General features: G+C 35.6%; 1 protein-coding gene across 3 annotated transcripts in view; it reads right to left on the reverse strand.

Annotated features, from left to right (window-relative positions):
• The window catches only part of LOC127455984 (latent-transforming growth factor beta-binding protein 4-like), a 117,370-nt gene that overhangs the window by 18,012 nt on the left and 78,081 nt on the right, over positions 1-21,277 (reverse strand). For 2 of the 3 annotated variants that reach the window (XM_051724224.1, XM_051724222.1), the window contains 18 exons: positions 20,760-20,828; positions 19,296-19,418; positions 17,019-17,183; positions 14,291-14,746; positions 14,082-14,189; positions 11,950-12,078; positions 10,730-10,855; positions 9,000-9,119; positions 8,706-8,825; positions 8,486-8,605; positions 7,827-7,946; positions 7,614-7,733; positions 7,374-7,493; positions 4,842-4,961; positions 4,572-4,688; positions 4,044-4,163; positions 3,838-3,957; positions 941-1,066 (listed from right to left, as the gene is read on the reverse strand). In XM_051724224.1, the coding sequence (XP_051580184.1) occupies positions 941-1,066; positions 3,838-3,957; positions 4,044-4,163; positions 4,572-4,688; positions 4,842-4,961; positions 7,374-7,493; positions 7,614-7,733; positions 7,827-7,946; positions 8,486-8,605; positions 8,706-8,825; positions 9,000-9,119; positions 10,730-10,855; positions 11,950-12,078; positions 14,082-14,189; positions 14,291-14,746; positions 17,019-17,183; positions 19,296-19,418; positions 20,760-20,828 (2,499 nt within the window). The remainder of the gene's footprint in view (positions 1-940; positions 1,067-3,837; positions 3,958-4,043; positions 4,164-4,571; positions 4,689-4,841; positions 4,962-7,373; positions 7,494-7,613; positions 7,734-7,826; positions 7,947-8,485; positions 8,606-8,705; positions 8,826-8,999; positions 9,120-10,729; positions 10,856-11,949; positions 12,079-14,081; positions 14,190-14,290; positions 14,747-17,018; positions 17,184-19,295; positions 19,419-20,759; positions 20,829-21,277) is intronic. The other variant, XM_051724223.1, reaches the window with a different exon arrangement.

Below are 21,277 nucleotides of genomic sequence, written 5' to 3' on the forward strand. Positions count from 1 at the left end.
AACTCGGAGTCAGACAGATCATGCATTCAAATCTGAAAATAACACATTACATCATATTCTAAGCAGCCTGATAAGGATAATGTTACAGGTTTAAACCTGGAGAGAGTAAAATGTGGTACATTAATGGTTTCTCACATGCAGGATATTAGGAAACTCATATAATTACACAAATACATTTGAAAAAATGCTGTTTATGATTACATAGATGCACATATACTTAATTAGACCACATGAATTACAGATACTTATTACATGGCTCTCTGGAATACTTAATTCTGATTGGTCAACGTAAGCTAAGTTGATATTTCAACTCAAATAAATATTTCATGTTCATTTTTTTTTTTTTTTGGCAAGCAGCCATGTAATAAGTGAGATCATGTACAATCAGTCAGTCATTATCACAAAAATAAAGTCTTTCAGTGTGATAAAAGACCCTTCTGCTCTGTGTCAGGTACGGAATCCCTGAACCGCACTGTGAATTTGTTTTATTTTTTTATTTTTTTTTACTAGGTTTCAATTTGTGCCTTCCTGAGCTACACATTTTTTTTATATCTAAAAAACTTTTTTCCTCCCTCTAAAATAAATTTTTTATGAGTTTGTTGTATCACATCAAACAACCAGAAATAACTCCCAAATGCCATTTGAAACATACAGTATGTAACCTAAGGAATATTCAGATATCATGTGTTAGTAGACTGCCTAACATGTTTCTTTCCATGATTAACATTTGCAAAACATTCTTGTTTGAGTGTTATACAACATTTTTAGAAAGAGAAAAAGTTTTTTGATAGTAAAAAAATATTTGTAGGACATAGGCTCAGGAAGGCACTAAAACACCTTGCGGTTCAGGGCTTCCGTAGTCCTGTCAGGGTTTTTTTTTAGATAATGAACAACCGACTGTACATGATCCCTTACGTATATTCTTTGAACTCTCTCTGACCTCGGCATTGGCGACGGGCACCAGCTGCCCGGTATCCTGGTAAGCAGTCACAGCGATAGGACCCATCTGTGTTCACACACAGACTCTGCGACCCACATATCTGAGTGCTAAGACATTCATCAATATCTGAAGAGAGAAAAAACAAGAAGCGCTGTAACAATGTCTGTCCATTAGAACATTTAAAAAGGTAAAAAGCTTAACATTGGGCAGTGAGTGATTTAAAAGTGACAGTTCAACTAAAAATGAAAATTCTGTAATCATTTACTCACCCTCATGATGTTCCAAACCCATATGACATTTGTTTTTCCGTGGAACACAAAAGTAGATGCTAGGCAGAATGTTAGATTCAGGCCACATGCACGCTAATGTTTTTGCTATGTATACACATCTCATTCACACTGAAAACAGACTTTCAAAAACACTCCATAACTGCACAGTTAGGAAAACAATTATGTTAGGAAACTGAAAACGGAAGTTTCAAACTTAAATGGATTAGTGTGGACGTGGCCTCAGTCCCCATTCATTTGAATTGCCTCTTTTGTCCAAACAATGAAAGTAAAAGATACAAGTGAAAAATGGCAGACAGGGGGCAGCAATGGAACATGACTGTGAGTAAATGATGACAGGATTTAAAAAAAAAAAAAAAAACACTATAACATCACTTCTTCCAACCAGGACTTAACTTTTGAGTTTCATCTGAACTGCAATTACAGTGACTGCAACAACTGTTTGATTGCCATGATCATACAAATATAACCCATAGAGGTATTGTACGTTTTGTTTGGGAAAAGCACACAAAAACTGTCCCTACTCTCTGATAGATATCACTGAAATAGGTGTACTCAGAAATCACACCAGTCTCTGTTATACCTCCAATTATTTTGTTGTAAAATACATATGCAACAAGAGCTTACATTTAAGGCTTTATATAAGTATAGCTGTCTTTGAAAGGTTTTGAGACAGATGTTTTGAGTCTTCTTCCCCTCCGCCCTCCTCTGACCCCTTTTTTATTTGCTTTCTCACTCTCTCTCATTGTCCGCATGATGCAAACAGAAACTTAAGACGGAAATAGATAATTGTGCCCAAACATGTGGCTGAGATTTGAGTCTTGCCATCTGCAGGCCATATGCCCCCTTCACACTCCGCTCTTCATGGAGAGACAGAGGGAGGAAGGAAAAGAGAGAGATGAGGAGAGACAGAGAAACAAAGAGTCTCTCCCTGGAGGCATAAAGCTCTGTTGTACTGACACACATTAGATGCCGTTCGTTTGCCAAAGCCAACTTTCTTCTGTACATCCTTTATTCCATGGCAAGAGGGTCATGACTTGAACACTGCAGAAAAATATTTTACTTAATAAGTATTTTTATCTTTCCTCCAGTAAAATGATCTAAAAATCCATGAAGTGATAGTTCACCCCATAAATGAAAATTCTGTCATCATTACCCACCCTTTTGTTGTTCCAAACCTGTATGACTTTATTTCTTCTGTGGAACACAAAAGGAGATGTTTTGCAGAATGTCTGGGCAGTTTTCTTCCAAACAATGAAAGCAGATGGGAGTCAGAGGCTGTCAAGTTCGAAAAAAGACAAAAAGCTCCATGAAAGCATAATAAAAAAAGTCCTTATTACTCACGTGATATATTCAGAGACTTCTGAAACCATATACTAGATTTGTTTATGGAAAAGACTGAAGTTATCTGAAAATCTTGAAAATCTTGCTTGACAGCCATGGTCACCATTCACTTTCATTGTATGGAAAAGAGCAGCCTGAACATTGTACAATAAATAATTCCTTTGTGTTCCATGGAAAAAAAAAGAAAGTCATACAGGTTTAGAACAACATGAGGGTGAATAAATGATGACATCATCTTACTTTTTGGGTAAACTACCACTTTAAAACAAGATATATCTCCTTAAGGCAACATTGGAAAAAAAAGATGAAAGATATTAAGACTTTTTCCAGGGAATACATCTCGGATTACATTTATCTCACATTATGTTTACATTTATCTTTCTTACCCCATTACCCCAAAATGCTATTTTTTTTTTCCTTATGTCAAGAATAAACCTCTCTACATTTTGTTCGATTTATGCTTTAACCTTTTGTGACCCCACGTCCAAATGTGTGGACGTTGTATTGTGGCTTTGCTATATGCAACGCATAATTTCATTAATTTAAACTGACTGTTCTCAGTTCAGGAGACTCTGTGATGTCAGTAAAGGGTTAAACTTCATGTGACAAAACAACATGGCGGCGATTGCAGAGGAGTTTGTGTTTGGTTGAAACGCCAACAAAACTACATCTGGTAAGAAACCTAATAACGTTTTTACATTGAAACCTGTTTGAGTCAAAAGATTAGAGTAAACAGCACACTGGAGGTTAAGTCATTCACTAAATAGGGAGCAAGGGAGCATCCTATAGCTCTCTATACAGCTAAGTGCTTTTAATCTAAACTTCCTTTTTAAAGTTCAGTTTCAGGCTGCAGATGATGTTTGAACCACTCAACATGTTTGGCAGACATGGGACAATGATAATCAGTACATAGAGTAGATTCAGAATTTATCATGTATAATTTTATTTTAACAAGGTTGGCATTGATTGGATGATGCTGGCCAATACTTTGAATCAGAATGATTTATGCTAATTTCTGATGTCATGTCTGTAGCATCTCAAAAACATGAATAACCAACACTCCTGGGAACATAATAAACCATTTGATGCAAAATAAATCAGACTTTTTATAGCTTGGTATTATTTAAAGTTTCACATGTCTCACTGTCCACATATGTGGATATCAATTTAGTCTAAAAAATTATTAGTTTTTTTTACTTGTTTATTAGGTGCTACTAGTTATAAATCCAAAAGGGGAATGGAAAATGCACACAGCAGTCATCTAACCTGTGCAGCGTCCATTCTGCATGCTGTGGCCATCCCTGCAAGGAACACACTTGTACGAGCCAGGAGAATTGACGCACTGCTGACCGGGACACTGCAGTTGGTCCAAACATTCATCAATGTCTAATAAAAACAGAAAAGATATAAAGCTTGTGTAAATGCTGTTAAATGAGTTTAAAGACATCATAAAATGATGTATGCTCTCTTACCTGTGCAAGCGCTGTCCTCAAGCCGAAAGCCTGCATCACACACACACCTAAAGCTGCCTGGAGTGTTCTTGCATTGGCCATTAGTGCAGCGTGTGTGATTTTGGCTACATTCGTCTATGTCTGAAAAGTGAGACAAACCCATCTGACTCACATTTAACTTCATAATAAAAACGATGTGCAGAATGACCAGATTCTTGAATATGAAGTGTGTTATTTTTTTGTAATGTTTTCACCCTGGAGAGCAGGGTGGCCGATTGCTGATATAATGCGATATACAGTATACAAAATGCCATTTTAATGAGATAAAAATGAAACAATTGCTGAAACTAAATGCACTTATTTTACATAATATTCATTTTAAAATGCACTAACAATCGTTAAGTATCAACTAAAAAGTTTTTAGATTTTGGAAATGACACAAGGGTTATTTAGCCGATAACGATAACCGATAGCTTTGCTTGCTTAATTTAATGTGCAGAGACAACTTTAAGTAATTAATCTGTACATTCTTGAAGAGTATACAAATACCTTGACAATAGCCATTAAGAACCTCAAAGCCCGGCTGGCAGGAGACACACTTGAATGAACCGACCAAGTTAACACACGCTTTCCCTGGGCACTGTTCATTCTCACACTCGTTCACATCTAGAACAGGAAAATACATTTCCTAGAATTTCATAAATGGAGCATTTTCAAATTACATTTGAGGCTGAAATCTAAACAACAGCATTGAAATATTAAGTTTTAGAAAGTTTGATGTCATACAACAGCTCATATCAGGTTATGTGATGCACATACCTATGCAGAGGTTTCCGTCCAGTCTGAATCCAGACCGACACACACAGCTGTAACTACCCAAGGTATTCTCACAGCGTCCATTAGCACACAGTGCAGGAGTCTGACGGCACTCATCAATATCTAAAACAATAAAAATGAGTTCAACATCCATGCTGGAAATATAAAAACCAGCTAAAGGTGGTTGATTGCTTTACATGGTACTTCCAATGAAAATGAATGGGGCCAGTCAATAAACATTAAAATACTCATTGTTCCAAAATTATAGCCACAAGACATAAACAATGTGTGTGTTAACATGATTTAATGTGATAAAAAATTGTTTACTAACCCTTTCTGTGTAAAGCATTATCTAAATATATAACTTAGTTGCCATGATGACGCAATGCTGTAATCAATGTAAACCCAGTCGCAAAAATGAAGATTTAAACAACTTTACAGCATAATACACAAGTTTTAACAAAAGTGTTAATGTAAGTGCTTTTATAAAATTATAAGCTTCAAATCTCTGCCTTTAAAACATCCCAAAATTGGCCCCATTCACTTCCATTGTAAGTGCCTCACTGTCAACTCGATTTTTGCTACTTTTAAAGTAAAGGAGAAACGAGTCAAAATTATTTTTGTGGTAATCAACATTATGCCACAAATGCTCTCATTAAGCTTAACTTGCATTGAAACCAGAATATTTCTTTAAGCCCAGCCATGAAGCATATTGCGCAAGCTGATGGGTCCTTTGACATGTAATGCTAGCCAATCAACTAGCAAACTTCTGATTTGTCTAGCATTTAAATTGCCTCAGTTGTTGGTGAATTTACAGTGCGCTATGAGAGTTTTAGTCACTGAAACCCTCCTCTTCCCCTTCACCACTTGTCTAGATCTGCTCTATGTGGATGGTATGTATGTCTACTTTTGCAACAGCATGTCTTACAAGCTCGATGCAGCATGTCTTACAGTGTGTATGGCTAATTGTGCAGTAGCAGCAGCAATAAGAGTGTAATTTCAGCAGCAATAGTGGCACCGAACAGAATTGCAAAAATAATGACGAGAATACTATGTTCCGAAAAACACTTTGTATCTGTCTGCCATTGGTTGGTCAAATAGGTAGTGTCGACCCAAACTCACGCTCATGTTGCTATGTCGGGCCACTGAAACAATGTCAATGTCAATTTATTATTATATAAACAATATAAAAATAGCTATTCAAAACAAAATAAAGTACAAAATACATTAACCCTCCTATTGCGTTCAGAATCTGTGAACTCCTTTTGCATTTGCGGGCAACTTTTGACCTGGTGTAATTCAAGCTCATAACCCGATGGTTTTCATCTAATAATATATTGTCATTAATAAGTTCTTAACTGTTCATTTATGTAAAAAGAATGGCATGTTAACTGTCAAATATATTAAAGTTATTAATTAATATGCCATTTTTTTTAAATAATAAAATGTAGTGTTTATTTGACATTTCAAAATATACATTAACTTCAGCAAAACCAGTGTTATACATGTGAAGACATCTTTTTTATCAACATTTCTGTGAAATTTTATCCAAATATAACATAATATACAATTTATATGAACATATAATGTGATCATTTCTAGTAATTTAAATGAATTTCCTATTACTAATAACTGCTCAATACAACTTGGTGGTCAAAAGTTATGAAACTTATTCTTTTTCAACTAAACATCATCAAAACAACTGTACAAAACTGACCCGCGAATGCAAAAGGGTTTTTTTGTTTTTTAAATGTTACCATCTCTTAAACAACTGTATTAAAAAAAAAAAAAAAATCAAAAAATGTTATTATGTGTATTTTGATAGTCTTGACAAAGTCACAACGTTTGGTTACCATACTAAAAACTATGTGGTATTTAAAAATTATTATCTACTATAACTCTCCCGGGTCAAAAATGACCCAGACACAATAGAAGGTTTAAACATCACAATATATCTAGGATTGATTATACGCTAGAGAAAAGAGATGAGTTTTTAACTTTGGTTTGAAATTGTATACTGTTGAGCCAGTTCTAATAAAAACAGGCAGGTCGTTCTAGAGCTTGGAAGCAACTACCGCAAAAGCATGATCACCTCTCGGTTTCAATCTAGATTTAGGAACAGTTAGAAGTCTTTGATCTGAGGACCTGATCGATCTCACAGATGGTGTACAGACAGTAAATCAGATTACAAGGATTACAATTTGTAATGAATCGTTAACCAGTGCAGAGAAACTAAAATATGGTAATATGTTCACGTTTGCGTACACCTGTCAAGAGCCTGGCAGCAGCATTCAGAACCATTTGTAACTGAGCAAGAGATGATTGGCTTATTCCTATGTAGAGAGAATTACAGTAGAGACGAAATAAAGACATTAACCCTTTCAAAATCCTTCAAAGCGAAAAACAAACAGAACAATGTTGAAAGTGGCAAGAGCTACAGAGTTTACACTTTTGGGGGAAATCAAGAAACAAATGGCTTATTTGGCTCCATTTTTTTTATTCTTCTGAATTTAAGAGTAGCAGTATTGTAGTTACCTGAGCATGCTCCGTTTTTAAGGCCAAATCCAGGCCTGCAGGAAACACACCTATAAGATCCCTGAGAGTTCACACACTCCTGACCGGGACATTGAGATGGATCTTCACACTCGTTCACATCTGAAACATGTGACCACATGAACACACACATACACATGAGATACATGAAAATCAAACCAGACACAGATCTTGTCACTCTCATTACACAGATCACAGGTGGTTTTGTGTGAAAAACAGTACCTCTGCAGGTGGTGCCCTGCAGCTTGTATCCAGTTCTGCACTCACACCTGAAGCTGCCAGGTGTGTTCTCACACTGACCGTTTGAACAAGGAGGTGGTGTCTGGCGACATTCATCAACATCTGAACCGAATATATATCTTGTTATCATGTTCTGTATGCATTTCACAGTCATAATTTCACTTGCTGATTATTTGAAGGCTTTTAAATAGTTACCTGAGCATCTTCCATTGACAAGACTGAAGCCAGGTCTGCACGACTCACACCTGTACGAACCCTGAGAGTTCACACACTCCTGACCAGAACACTTCAATGGGTCATCACACTCATCCACATCTGCAATTTATACATCCAGCCATTAGCTTTAATTTTTACAATCAGTTTTTATTTTAAGTCTTTCAATCAAAATATTCTTTCAATTAAGTCAGTATTTTGCCATATCACTGTCATTAATTTCTGGTCAGTTTAGTCCTATAATTTGGATCAAAAACATAGTTTAGTTGACGATAATGCGCAAAATGAAAAACAAAAATGTCAAATTGTAACAGACCATACTTTAACCAAATATTCAAATATTTAAAATAATGTTTATTAATTTAATATTTATTAATTAAAACACATATTAAACACATAAAAGATTAATATTATTTTTTTCATATTTTCATTAACACATTTTTAATTAAAATAACTTAATAATAATAATAATAATAAAAAACATCATCAGCAAGCTTTTTAATATGTAATTTATTTTATATGATTAACAAGGAGGCCACAAACACATCACAAAATTATACATCTTTACATACTTTACATTAATTCACAACACATAAAAGTAACAAGAATAGACACATTCTATGCAATTCTTTTCTTCTTACCCACACAGGTGTTGGCCTGGGGTCTGTATCCGGTTCGGCAGGCACATCTGTAACTGCCTTGTGTGTTCTCACAGCTGCCCTCTGAACAGGGGGAAGGTGTCTGACGACATTCATCAATATCTGAAAGAGATAAAGACATTCTTAACCTTGGAACTGTTACATCTATAATACTGAAAATCATATTTACATTCAATCAATAGATATTGCTAATATCTATTACCTGAGCACTGTCCATTGAGTAGATCAAAGCCAGGCTTACAGGAAACACACCTATATGACCCCTGAGTGTTCACACACTCCTGGTCATTGCACCGAAGAGGGTCAACACACTCATCTTTGTCTTAAAAAAATAAAATAAAATACCACATAAAATGAATCTGAATTCATTCTTATAAATCCTAATATTCAGAGGAGATAGAAAACACATCATATTTAAATCAAGTTCTATAATGTACTGTACAAAGCAAACTAAAAATTAAGCAAGCATTATGGGTGAAATTGTTTAATTAATTACCTATACAAGTGTTCTCCTGTAGCTCGAATCCAATTCTACACACACACCTGAAGCTGCCAAGTGTGTTTTCACATCGGCCGTTAATACAGGAATTGGGCACCTGACGGCACTCATCAACATCTGTGGAAGCAATTACATTTATCTACTTGATCTCAGAGATAAAGACTAATTGCACCATACACACGTTGCATAACTGTTTTATGACACTTTAAAAATGATGTAAGATAATTCTATAATTATTCCACAAAGCCTCATTTTCATAATTCCAATAAAAAACTTTTTTTCTATTTCCACTCATGCCAGTGCAGCTCCTATCTACTTGAATGGAGAAAGACTAAAATCTCAAAAATGGTTGGTCAAGATTACGATCAAAGTACATATTTCAAATCAGCAATAAAATCTGACAATACTGGTATCATAAATTGTGCTTCTTTACTTCATATTACGCAAAAAAATTCAATTTCTCTGGCTTGTATAGCTAATGCGCATGCGTGTTCTAGAATTGATTGACAGGTGATGTCTGTATCTAAAATGTGATTGGCTCTTTTAACTGTAAGGCGGGATTTCCTGTCTACATCAGTTGACTGTTGCCAATCAACTCTAGAACGCGCATGCGCATTAGCTACATGAAAATTGCGTTTTTTAGCGTATTATGAGGTAAAAAAGCACAATTTATGATACCAGTATTATCAGATTTTATTGCTGATTTGAAATATGTTCTTTGATCGTAATCTTGACCGACCATTTTTGAGATTTTGGTCTTTCTCCATTCAAGTATAGGAGCTGCACTGGCATTACTGGAAATAGCCTCCCGAGAGCATTCCAAAGATGGCTGACAGTGGATTGACTTGCGAGAAAGATTTTGGTACAACTCACCACGCACAAAACTTAGTTTTACTGCAAAACAAGACAAAATACTATCTAAATATAATCCTATAATCATTCCAAAAGGTCTAATTTTCATAATTCTATTTTTTTCTTTGTATTTCTGACTTGTTTTGCAGTAAAACTATCTAAATATATTTCTATAATTATTCCACAAGGTCTAATTTTCATAATTCTAATAAAATTTTTATTTTTTTTTACTTTGCATTTTTTGCTTGTTTTGCAGAAAAACTAAGTAAAAAAATAAATAAATAAAAATAAAATAAAATAATATATATTAGAATTATGAAAATTAGACCTTGTGGAATAATTATAGAATTATATTTAGATAGTATTTTTGACTTGTTTTGCAGTAAAACTATCTAAATGTAATTCTATAATTATTCCACAAGGTCTAATTTTCATAATTCTAATATATATTATTTTATTTTATTTTTTTTATTTATTTTATATATTAAAATATTAAATAATTATATATTAAAAAACATTTTTACTTAAGTATTACGTTTTTTTTAAGTTTTTTATTTAAGTATGTTTGTCTTATCAAAATATCCATACTTTATTCAAAGGTAAAACAAGTTTATTTTTCTTACGCCACTGGCAAATAATTCTTTCTTGTTTTAGGATTAAACCTTACTACATTTTGTTAGATTTCTCTAAAAACAAGACTTAAAATCTTATGTAATTGTGCTTTCAAGTAAACGTCTTGTTTTAATGATGTTTAGACATTGTTACTGGTAAACAAGATAACAATACAATAGACAATAAAAAAAGTGCTAAATTATATTGTGCAAAAATCACACTGGTGGTGAGTCAGTGTATTGAAAGAATAGAAAGTGTCTGACCGATACACTGTGTCTGCTGTGAGTTGGTCTGGTATCCTGATGGGCACACACAGCGGAAACTGCCTGCTGTATTCTCACACTGTCCCACAGAGCACGGCCTGGGTGTTAACAGGCACTCATTTATGTCTGAGTGTGTGTGAAAGAGAGAGAGAAAGATGACAAGGTTTGATCATTGCTTTCCACCAATTAGGTATTGTGGTACTGCTAAAATTGTTGCCTCCTTGTATAATACATTGCTTGTGCTTTTCCTCATTTGTAAGCCGTTTTAAATAAAATCATTAAAACCCTGACCTTTGACCTTTAAAAACTTTGGAAGCACCAAAGAGAGAAAAATTAGTTCTTCCACAATGCCAAATACTGGTGAGTGGTAACACTTTGGAAGACTTTTTAAAAATAAAGCGTTGAAAAAGGCAGGAGATTTGGAGTGGAACGGAACATGTAATATCTGGATTTTGAAGACATGTTTTGAAAACCTTCAGCTTTTTTATGGATTTCTTAATTGATTTTATATATAAAACACTTAATTAATTATATATATATAAAACACCAAATTTTTATGTAATTTTCTATTAGGAATCAACCTTAAGTTGAAAGCCTGCAATGTACACTACCGGTCAAAAGTTTTGAAACACTTGACTGAAATGTTTCCCATGATCTTAAAAATCCTTTGATCTGAAGGCGTATGCTTAAATGTTTGAAATTAGTTTTGTAGACAAAAATATAATTGTGCCACCATATTAATTTATTTCATTATAAAACTAAAATTTAATTAAAAAAACAAAAACGTTTTTGAAATTGATGACTTGGACCAAATAATAAAGAAAAGCAGCCAACAAGTGTCCAACATAGATTGGAACTCCTTCAACACTGTTTAAAAAGCATCCCAGGGTGATACCTCAAGAAGTTGGTTGAGAAAATGTCAAGAGTACATGTCTCCAAATTCTAGGCAAAGGGTGACTACTTTGAAGATGCTAAATTGTAACACAGTTTTGATTTATTTTGGATTTTGTTTAGTCACAACATAATTCCCATAGTTCCATTTAAGTTATTCCATAGTTTTGATGACTTTAATATTATTCTAAAATGTGGAAAAAAAATTATAATAAAGAATGAGTAAGTGTTTCAAAACTTTTGACCAGTAGTGTAGATTAAAAACATTAAGACTTTAAGTTGTGTATTTATAATGTTTGTAGTCATAAAGCAACACACGAGTGTCATACCTTGGCAGTAGCCTTGTTGAGGGTTGAGTATATATCCAGTGTTGCACACACAGGTGTGTCGGCCACCTGGCAGGTCAATACAGCGACCCGGCCCACACACCTGAGATCTTGATTCACACACTCGTGTATCTGGGTCACGCACGCACGCACGCACGCACGCACACACACACACACACACACACACACACACACACACCATAATAAGTCATAACAACAAGTTTCAAAAAACAGCATTGATTTGTAAAATAAAGTATATTAATAAAGGCAGAGGCTATTTGCACTCATAATTCTCCTAAATACTAACAAACAGTATAGGGGCATCACTGCAGCATGTTTATTTAGAGTCCCAAAGACACCCTACAGCAACCCCTATCCCTAAACCTAACCCTAAACTTCCCTTACAAAAATTAACCATGGTTTTACTACAGTAACCATAGTATCACCATGGTATTTTGTAGTAAAATCATAGTAACCACATAATTAAACATGGTTACAATATAAAAAAAAAAATTACTATAGTAATACCATGGTTAATTGCATTAAAACTATGGCTTCCGCAAAAAAAAAAAAAAAAGCAAAACAAAAAAACAAAAAACAAAAAAAAAAGCAAAAAAATAATAATATTACTATAGTAAAACCATGATTAATTTGACCAGAATCAAACCTTTCTCTCAACTTCACGACCTACAAATCACTGCGAGGAAATCAACCTTCATATTAATTTTTATTTATTATTATAAGTAGTATTAAAGGAAATATTAAGTGTGAAGACAGGAAACAGAATGGGAAAAAGTGGGACAAAATGCAGAATCGAACCCGGGTCATCCACACTAAAAAAGCACATTCACATTGTTGTTACATCCCACACCACTGCAACGCCACTAGGGGCGCAGTTTGTCTTCAGTTTCGGTTTTTCCGCCAGTCTGTTGGAGTGCAAATAGCCGTGCTGTGTGGCAGGTGCTATTTACATCTAGTGCAAATAGTCACTCCTATTAATAAATTAGTAAACAAATAAAAAATTATAATAGCTTTCATTATTTTCATTAATATGTCATTAACAAAAATACATTCTATAAACCTGAACCGATCATAGTTTATTAAAAAATTAATTCATATTTGAATGTACACGAACTAATGATTGGTTAAGGATTACATAATAGGCCTATTTGTCAATTACATATTAATGAAATTAATTATATGACATGTTACATAATAGTTTAAATATATTACAAAGTGTAACCAATATCTTTTTTTATTATTCTTTTCTTTTGTAAAATGACTAATATATGGTCAGTTTGTGGTTTAGCAAATTAGATTAGCTCAACTAAATCTCAGAGGTACACTGAGTTCTTAACTTGACTGACACTTATTCATCCCTCTCCAAACCAAATTGATTGAACGATCCAACTAAGGCATGGAAATAATGAGAAAATTACAGTTCTTCCAGCAATACATTTTTTAAGCTTGATTTAAATTTGGCACCACTTCAGCTTTAGAAATCAAAGTGGTCGCTCGTGTATATGAACAGGCCAGCGAATGTTCTGGGTGTGCTCACATTCTCTTGAATAAGTGAGTCTTTGTGCTTATTCAGTCACCGTAACAATAAAGCCAATTGTTCTGTTTGTGCTCTTGCTTGAGGTGTATAGTCACTAATTGTACCTTCAAACTAAAACCAAACATTTAGAACATCCTCTGGAACATCGTTGCTTTTATCCCACATCTGTATTTATGATGTTCCAATAAAAAATAAAAAAAAATAAAAAATAAGCAGAAGAGTGGAAAGCAGCACACAAATTCCATTCCATTATAATGCAAAAATGTACAGGAGGAAATAAAGAGCTAATTTTTTTTTTTTTTTAGACATGTTTTCAAAACTTCAAAAATTGCCTACAGCAATAAAAAAAAATAGCACTTCCAATGTAAAAAATACATGCAAGTCAAGCAAAGGGCTCACATTCTCATTCAGTTGAACATAAAGACAAAGTAATGCATCAGTAATTTCACGGCTTTCCATAAAAAAGTAATGATGTAACGTAATTAGTTACTTTTTATAATGAGTAACGCAATATTGTAACACGTTACCTTTAAAAGTCATGTTCCCCAACACTGGGCATCTAGGATGAATGGCTTACCTTGTCTTGGCATAAGTGGGCGGGGTGTAGCTGGAACTGGAAGTGCTCTGGCTGGAGATATTGGCTGTTTGTTAACAGAGGGCCGGCTAGTCTGCATATGGAGAACAGCTGTACAAAATAAGATCAAAAATATATACAATTACACAGCTGTCAATCAGAATTTTAACATATAACCTTGTTGAGTTTCTATAAGGAATGCTGTCACTCACGCGTGATCACTTTGGTTGGCTGGCTGGTTGCTGTGGTGGCATTCCCAGGACGGACACTGGAAGGCTGCTGAGGTCTGGCATTAGTGGTTTGAGATCCGCTGTCGGTTGACAGGTTTGGTTTCGGTTGAGTTATAACGATGACTGAACCAGACTGTGAGCCTGTATTAGGTTGCTGTGGTCTTGTAGGTTGTTGAACTCTAATAGTTTGTGTGTTGGTCGGTCGTGGGTATCGTGTCTCAGGACTTGACGGTTGTTGGACTCTGATTGTAGAGTGTGTTCTGGAGCTGTCAGGCAATGCAGGTTGGGATCCTTTGTCAAGTATGGATGTGCGGCCATTTTCAGAAACCAGTAGCGGTCCACCGGTGCCAAGTGTCTCGGCCAGCCTCTGGTTAAACTTGAGAGCCGATGCAGAGTAATGATACCCCGGTCCAGCAGGACAGATCTCTTTAAAGGCAGCTGTGGACACAAAGTTCAAGGCTGTCAAAACCAAAACCAAAAAGTACAATTTACTCTATGAACCATTTTAGTCTCTTAGTTGAGCCAGTAACCTTCAGTTAAAGAATTACAGAAGTTTACCAAAAAATGAAAATAATGTCAATAGTTACTCACCATCATGTCTTTCCAAGCATGTATGCTGTTTTTTTCTCAGTGGAATACAAAATGAAATGACTGAAGGATCACTTATAGTGACCACGGGCTTTTAAGCTCCAAAAAGGACAAAAAAGCACCATAATAGTAGTCCATATGATGCATAAGATTGAAATTTAAGTCATTATTCACTTTCAAATCAAATCATTCATGCAACTCAGAATGTTGCTCTCAAATCATGGTTGGCTCGTGACTAAATCTCATGATGTCAAACCTGTTCTGTATTTGATTTGAGGGCTGCAAACTGATTTGCATGAATGATTGCAGCATCAGTCTGTTCATTACATAAAGATATTGTGACTCTGAATATAGTGCATGAGTCCTATGTAGGGCTGTCACAATTAAAGGGATAGTTCACTTAAAAATGAAAATTCTCTAATCATTTACTCACCCTCATGCCATCCCAGATATATATGTATCTTTCTTCTGCTGAAGAATATCTCAGCTCTGTAGGTCCTCACAATGCAAGTAAATCAGTACCAACATTTTAAAGGTCCAAAAAGCACATAAAGGAAGCGTAAAAATTAATCCATATGACTCCAGTGGTAAATATATATCTTAAGGAGCAATTTAAGTGTGGGTAAGAAACAGATCAATATTTAAGTCCTTTTTATATGATCAATCCCCACTTTCACTTTCTTTTGTTTTTGGTAATTCACATTGTTCATGCATATCACCAGCTACTGGGTAGGGAGGAGGATTTATGTTAAAAAAGGACTTAAATATTGATCTGTTTCTCACCCACACCTATCATATCATTTCTGAAAACATGGATTTAACCACTGCAGTCTTATGGATTATTTTTATGCTGCATTTATGTGTTTTTTGGAGCTTCACATTTTTGATACCCATTCACTTGCATTGTATGGACCTACAGAGCGGAGATATTCTTCTAAAAATCTTTGTTTGTGTTCAGCAGAAGAAAGAAAGTCATACACATCTGGGATGGCATGAGGGTGAGTAAATGATGAGATAATTTTAATTTTTGGGTGAACTATCCCTTTAACTAATTTTGTAATTAACCATATTTAATTATTATTATTATTTTTCTTTTTTTAACAGTGGAACATTAACCAATCACTGACACCACTGCTTGGTTTCTGTGTATAATTTATTACAAATGTGAATAACATTTGGTTTTTCATGCTGCTAGAGGGCCATGCATAAAGAATATGGGACCGTTAACAACAAACACACTTTGCGTCCATCTGCGCTGTTCTTCAATTGTTCTTCTATGTAAACATGCACTTGATTGACATCTTTGACTGCTGCGTCTTTTCTCGCTGTGTGTTTAGCGTCTCACACATGAGTGCTGTGATTTTTAGACATGGGTCACGTTAAAAAGGACATAAACTTTTGAAAGCGTTTCATCGCGCTGTGTATAGCTTGTTTTTTAGCGCATGAACGGCTTCGTTCTGAACGGCACCTAAGGCATGCAGATGCCCCTCCACAAAATAGTACTTTAATGTAAATTATTTTTATATCACAATTACAATATCAAGGGAAATAATTGACAGAATAGTCAGAATTGTGCACCCTAGTCGTATGGACTACATTTATGGAGCTTTCATTACCTTTTTGGAGCTTGGCAGACTGATTACTATATACTGCAAAAAAACAAAACAAATAAACAAACAAACAAACAAAATGGCAACGTGACAATGTTGGCAAGTAAATAATAACTATTTCTTTAATGGGATTGGTCCACAGTGTAAAACACAGCAATTATCAAGTTGTTTTGAAGCCAAATTTGTGTTCTAATGATGAAGACAGAAATATGACACATTCAATTCCGACTCCTTTGATATTCCTCCAGACATTTTCATATAAATATTGTTGATCGTGTGGGTGGGATGGGTCCTCAAGGAACAGTTGGAATCCTTGTGTTAAAACCAATTCATGCTGTTTCAATATTCTGTACTAAAACAATGTCCTCAATGCTATCATACATCTTTTCCAATTCTTTGCCAGTACTTTTGCATAAAAAAATGTTCATTCCAAAATACTTGTTAAGAAAGGACAAATGCATTCCTTGAATGTTGGAAATGTGGGTTTGTGTGAATCTCAAAAAGTCTCTTACCTGAGCCAAAGTGAGGACATAACTCACACTTCTTTCCCCAGGCTTTGCCAACTCGACTGCAGCAGCAGATTTGTTTGGTGATGTTTCTCAGGATGGGCAGTGAGCAGGAGCCCTGGTTGACGATACGGAAACACTGGTCCTTCTCTTCCGAGATCACTTTCTGTGCTATGAGGGGAAAATGACAGCAGAATAATATTAGGGCTCACTGAGTATGACGAACAGGTAGGGAACAGAAAATTGTGGTTTAGATTCAACTTTCAGAAGAAACAGACAACACAAATCTAAACATGCAAAGGAACGTACATGCAGATATGTCTTCATACTGCTCCTTTAGGTGTTTTCAAAAATATTTTATAAGAACGTTCCAGGTTTAATACCAGTTAAGCTCTATCAACAGTATTTGTGGCATGCTGTTGATTAAAACAGACAAGCATTTTGAATTGTTGTAAAAACAACAACAACAACAACCAAAAATGCTTACAGTAATGCACTTACATTGGAAGTCTATGGGGCAAAGCACTACAGAGGGTTTATAAGAAAAACTTTGTTTAGCTTGAATTTGTGTAAAAGCACATATTCATGCATACAATATGTATTTTTTCTATTTGAGCTGTAAAGTTGTCTAAATAATTATTTTAGTGGTTGGACTACCGATCAAGGCTGCAAATTTCTTGTTAAACTTTACAGTCATAAAACCTATGAGTGTATCTTTCTGTTTGTAAACAGTCCTTTTCCGTAATCCTTGCGCATAAAAAGCTAAAGTTACAGGGATTATCGGTTTTCTATGGTTCTGACATGAGTTTTAAAAATGTTATATTTGCCAATGCATCAGATACTCCAGTGTGAATTTAACATTTATTGCAGTGCAATGTCTTGTCCCATAGACTTCCATAGTAAGTCAATCACTGTAAACTGTTGTTTGTTGTACAAACTGAGGAACAAGTCGAAATAATTTTTTGTGATATTCGACATTAATGCTGTCGATAGAGCTTACCTTGTACTTTTAAGCTCTAAGTAAAGTATTATATAAACAAAAGACTCTAACTGACAGGGTTTAAAAACTACAACTGAAGACTTCAATGAACAACGCAGTCTGAGAGAAATAAGTATTTATGCTACTCATTCTACATTGACATCATTCATTACACTTTTGGCTTTGATTGGTTTAGCAGCACAAACAAGGTTTAAAGTAGAGCCAGGCATACAATAATCAGCCACAATGCCACTGGACATGACACATAGATCAGCTTGAGCAAATCACTGCAATAATATGCACACAGTGTTACACATACTGTATACAGTATACATAGGTACACTTTCCTGAAGGCTGACTGACACACATATACATGCCTTCAGAGAAGCTTTAAACATTCAGACAAGGAGAAACTTGGATTAAAATAGAACTGCAGAGTTTCCCAAATGCAAAATAAAATACAGAGACAGACAGCCCCCAATCAATGGGAAAACACCAGAAAACACTGAATGGTCATTCGCCAATAACACATAGAAGCAGGCTTATGAAGAAAAAGGTCAAGACATAGTTCTGCCTTACAGGCATAGCAAGGCCAATTGCCAAGTAATGCCTGCTGGAATAGACAGAACTGCAGCACCACACCGCTAAAACCCTCAATTCATTATCCTTCATTTTGTAGTGTGGATTTGAAACTTATGATGTGTAAAAGTATCTGATGTATAGGCATACCACTACAAAAAGGTACATCACATGGCCAAAAGTATGTGAAGACCCCCTTCTATTTAACAGGTTTGGCTATTTTAACTATATCCATTCCTAACAGGTACATAAAACCAAGCATACAGCAATGCAATCCTCTTAGACAAACATTTTCAATAAAATGGGGCCCTTTTGCCAGCCTTACAATGGACCTGTGCACAACATGAGGTCCATAAAGAAATGTTATACTGCACAAAGCCCAAATCTGAACCCCACTAAACACCATTGGGATGAATAGGACTTCAGACTGCTAGACGGGCCTCATCAACCAACGTCCCCGCCTGACCTCTGATGCTTTTGTGACTGAATGGAAGCAAATCTCCACACCCATGTTCCAATATCTAGCAGGTCTTCCCAGAAGATTCACTTGAAATTAATAACTATGATTTTGTGGTGTTCGGGTGTCCACACACTTTTGGCCAAAATATTTACATGAAATATGTGTATGACTGAGGGCTGTGGCTGTGTGGCATGGCTGCCCTGTGTATTCCTGCTGCCGATCTCCTCTCAGGCGATGACTAGGTGTCCACAAACCCCGTACTTACAGATGCAGATTCCATGAGAGGCGTCCAATAAGTAGCCCAATTTGCAGATACAAGTGTAGCTTCCCCGGGTGTTTACACAATTGCCATTCTCACAGAAACCCGGCTGCAAACACTCGTTAATATCTACACCAGAGGAGGAAATATGACTGTCACAACCCAACAACACAGGAAACATGTTGGTGTGTCCATGTTGGTTAGTATTTGTTTGTGAGTATGTATGTCAGACCATGTTAGCCACTGAACAGGCTAGTTTTTAAGAGGAAGTTCACTTTCACTGTATGGAAAAAAGATGCAGTGAAAGTAAATGGTGACTGAGGCTAACATCTTCTTTTGTGTTCCACTGAAGAAAGAAAGTAATAGGGCTCTGGAAGAACAGGAGGGTGAGTAAAAATAATTCTCATTTTTTTGGGTGAACTATCACATTGATATTTATGAAATGTCAGAATTATTCTATGGTTTAAAGATGGAGAACTGTACAGGAAAGAGGAAGGGAGGGAGAAAGAGATATGTAACAGATCTGAAGTTCATTATTAAGATCATTAATTGACCCTCTGATCACCTCCAGATAAACTGATTCATCAAACCATCTGGCCTGTAGCTTTAATCAGGACATAGATAGGAAAACATTTATAGATTCTCCCTGGGGTAAAGTGGTTTCTGGATTAAGATTACCTTTGAAAGATATTGCCATATTGTAAAAGGTTGAGTTCTGCAGACATAATTACAAACATCTGAGACTGTTTGACGTTAATAGTTTCATTAGTGAATTTTGGGGAAACTGTTTTGTTCTTATGGAGATGGTGAGTTGCTAGATCATGTTGGATTCAGTTCTCCATAATTATTTAGTCAAAACCAAAACTGAAATTTAACTGATCTTTTTCTCTGGTCTCAGAGAGTGGCTGTCGCCAAGTGGCCAAAACAAATAAGTACTTGGTTGTACAATTGAACTGTTATATCATGGCACTTTGGTATATACCACAGTACTGAATGATAATCATATTTATGTACCAAGGTATTTGCATCCAAGTACTTCAAGGAATAATATTGTAGTACCATGATACATGTCCAAAAAGAACCATGATTTTAATATGGAAAATAATTCCATGGTACTTTTTGTTAGTGGGAAGAAAGACAGACTCTTTACCTGCCTCTATGAGCACTTTTTGGGTATATTAAACCAGACTTAGGTGGTTTGTTGGACTTAATTGGTTAAAGATGACCTCTTTTAGCCAGGCCAAGCATCTTCTTGGTACTGACTCTGCATACTGTCCTTTTAAACAAAGCTGTCCACCTAAATACATTCAGCACCAGAAAGCAGTGCATCTACACCAGTACTTCAACATAATCAGACATGTAGGTACATTTTAACCATCAAAAGTGTCTCTAGTGATGAGGATGGATCCTGCTAACCCCTGGATGAAGGAAGCAAGAATGAAGTATGATCCAGGAGTGGAGGACTCTTACCTACACAATGCGTCCCATTGATCCTCTCAAAGCCTTTTGGGCAGCTCCCCTGTCCATTAACTGTATTTCCTGTAGAGAGAGCGGCACATTGAGCTCTGCTGACCTAATAAGATCATGACCTGACCTGAAATCTCCTCTCTAACTGTAACTAGTGTAGGAATTCTTGCAGAAGGAGAAGGATACTGCTTGAGAGACAGGAAAGGCTAAAGAACGTAGATGAATAACAAGATATTTATCATCAAGACAGGCTTAAACAAATACAATAACACAAAACAACACCACTGCAAAAAAATATACAGTTCCCCTTCTGTCACTCACTCGACGTCACTCACTCGACGTTGTGTCGATGTAGTGACACTAGGGGTCTATCTTGAGAACCTGAGACACCTTCAGATCTTTGAGAAAAGGCCAAAGAGAATTGGCGAGTAGAATTTGCATGCCACTCCCCCCGACATACGGGTATAAAAGGGAGGCTGGAATGCGGATTATTTCAGATTTTTTCTTCGGAGCCGAGCGGT

Source organism: Myxocyprinus asiaticus, chromosome 18 (genome assembly GCF_019703515.2).
Source record: "Myxocyprinus asiaticus isolate MX2 ecotype Aquarium Trade chromosome 18, UBuf_Myxa_2, whole genome shotgun sequence".
Classification (NCBI taxonomy): Eukaryota; Metazoa; Chordata; class Actinopteri; order Cypriniformes; family Catostomidae; genus Myxocyprinus; species Myxocyprinus asiaticus.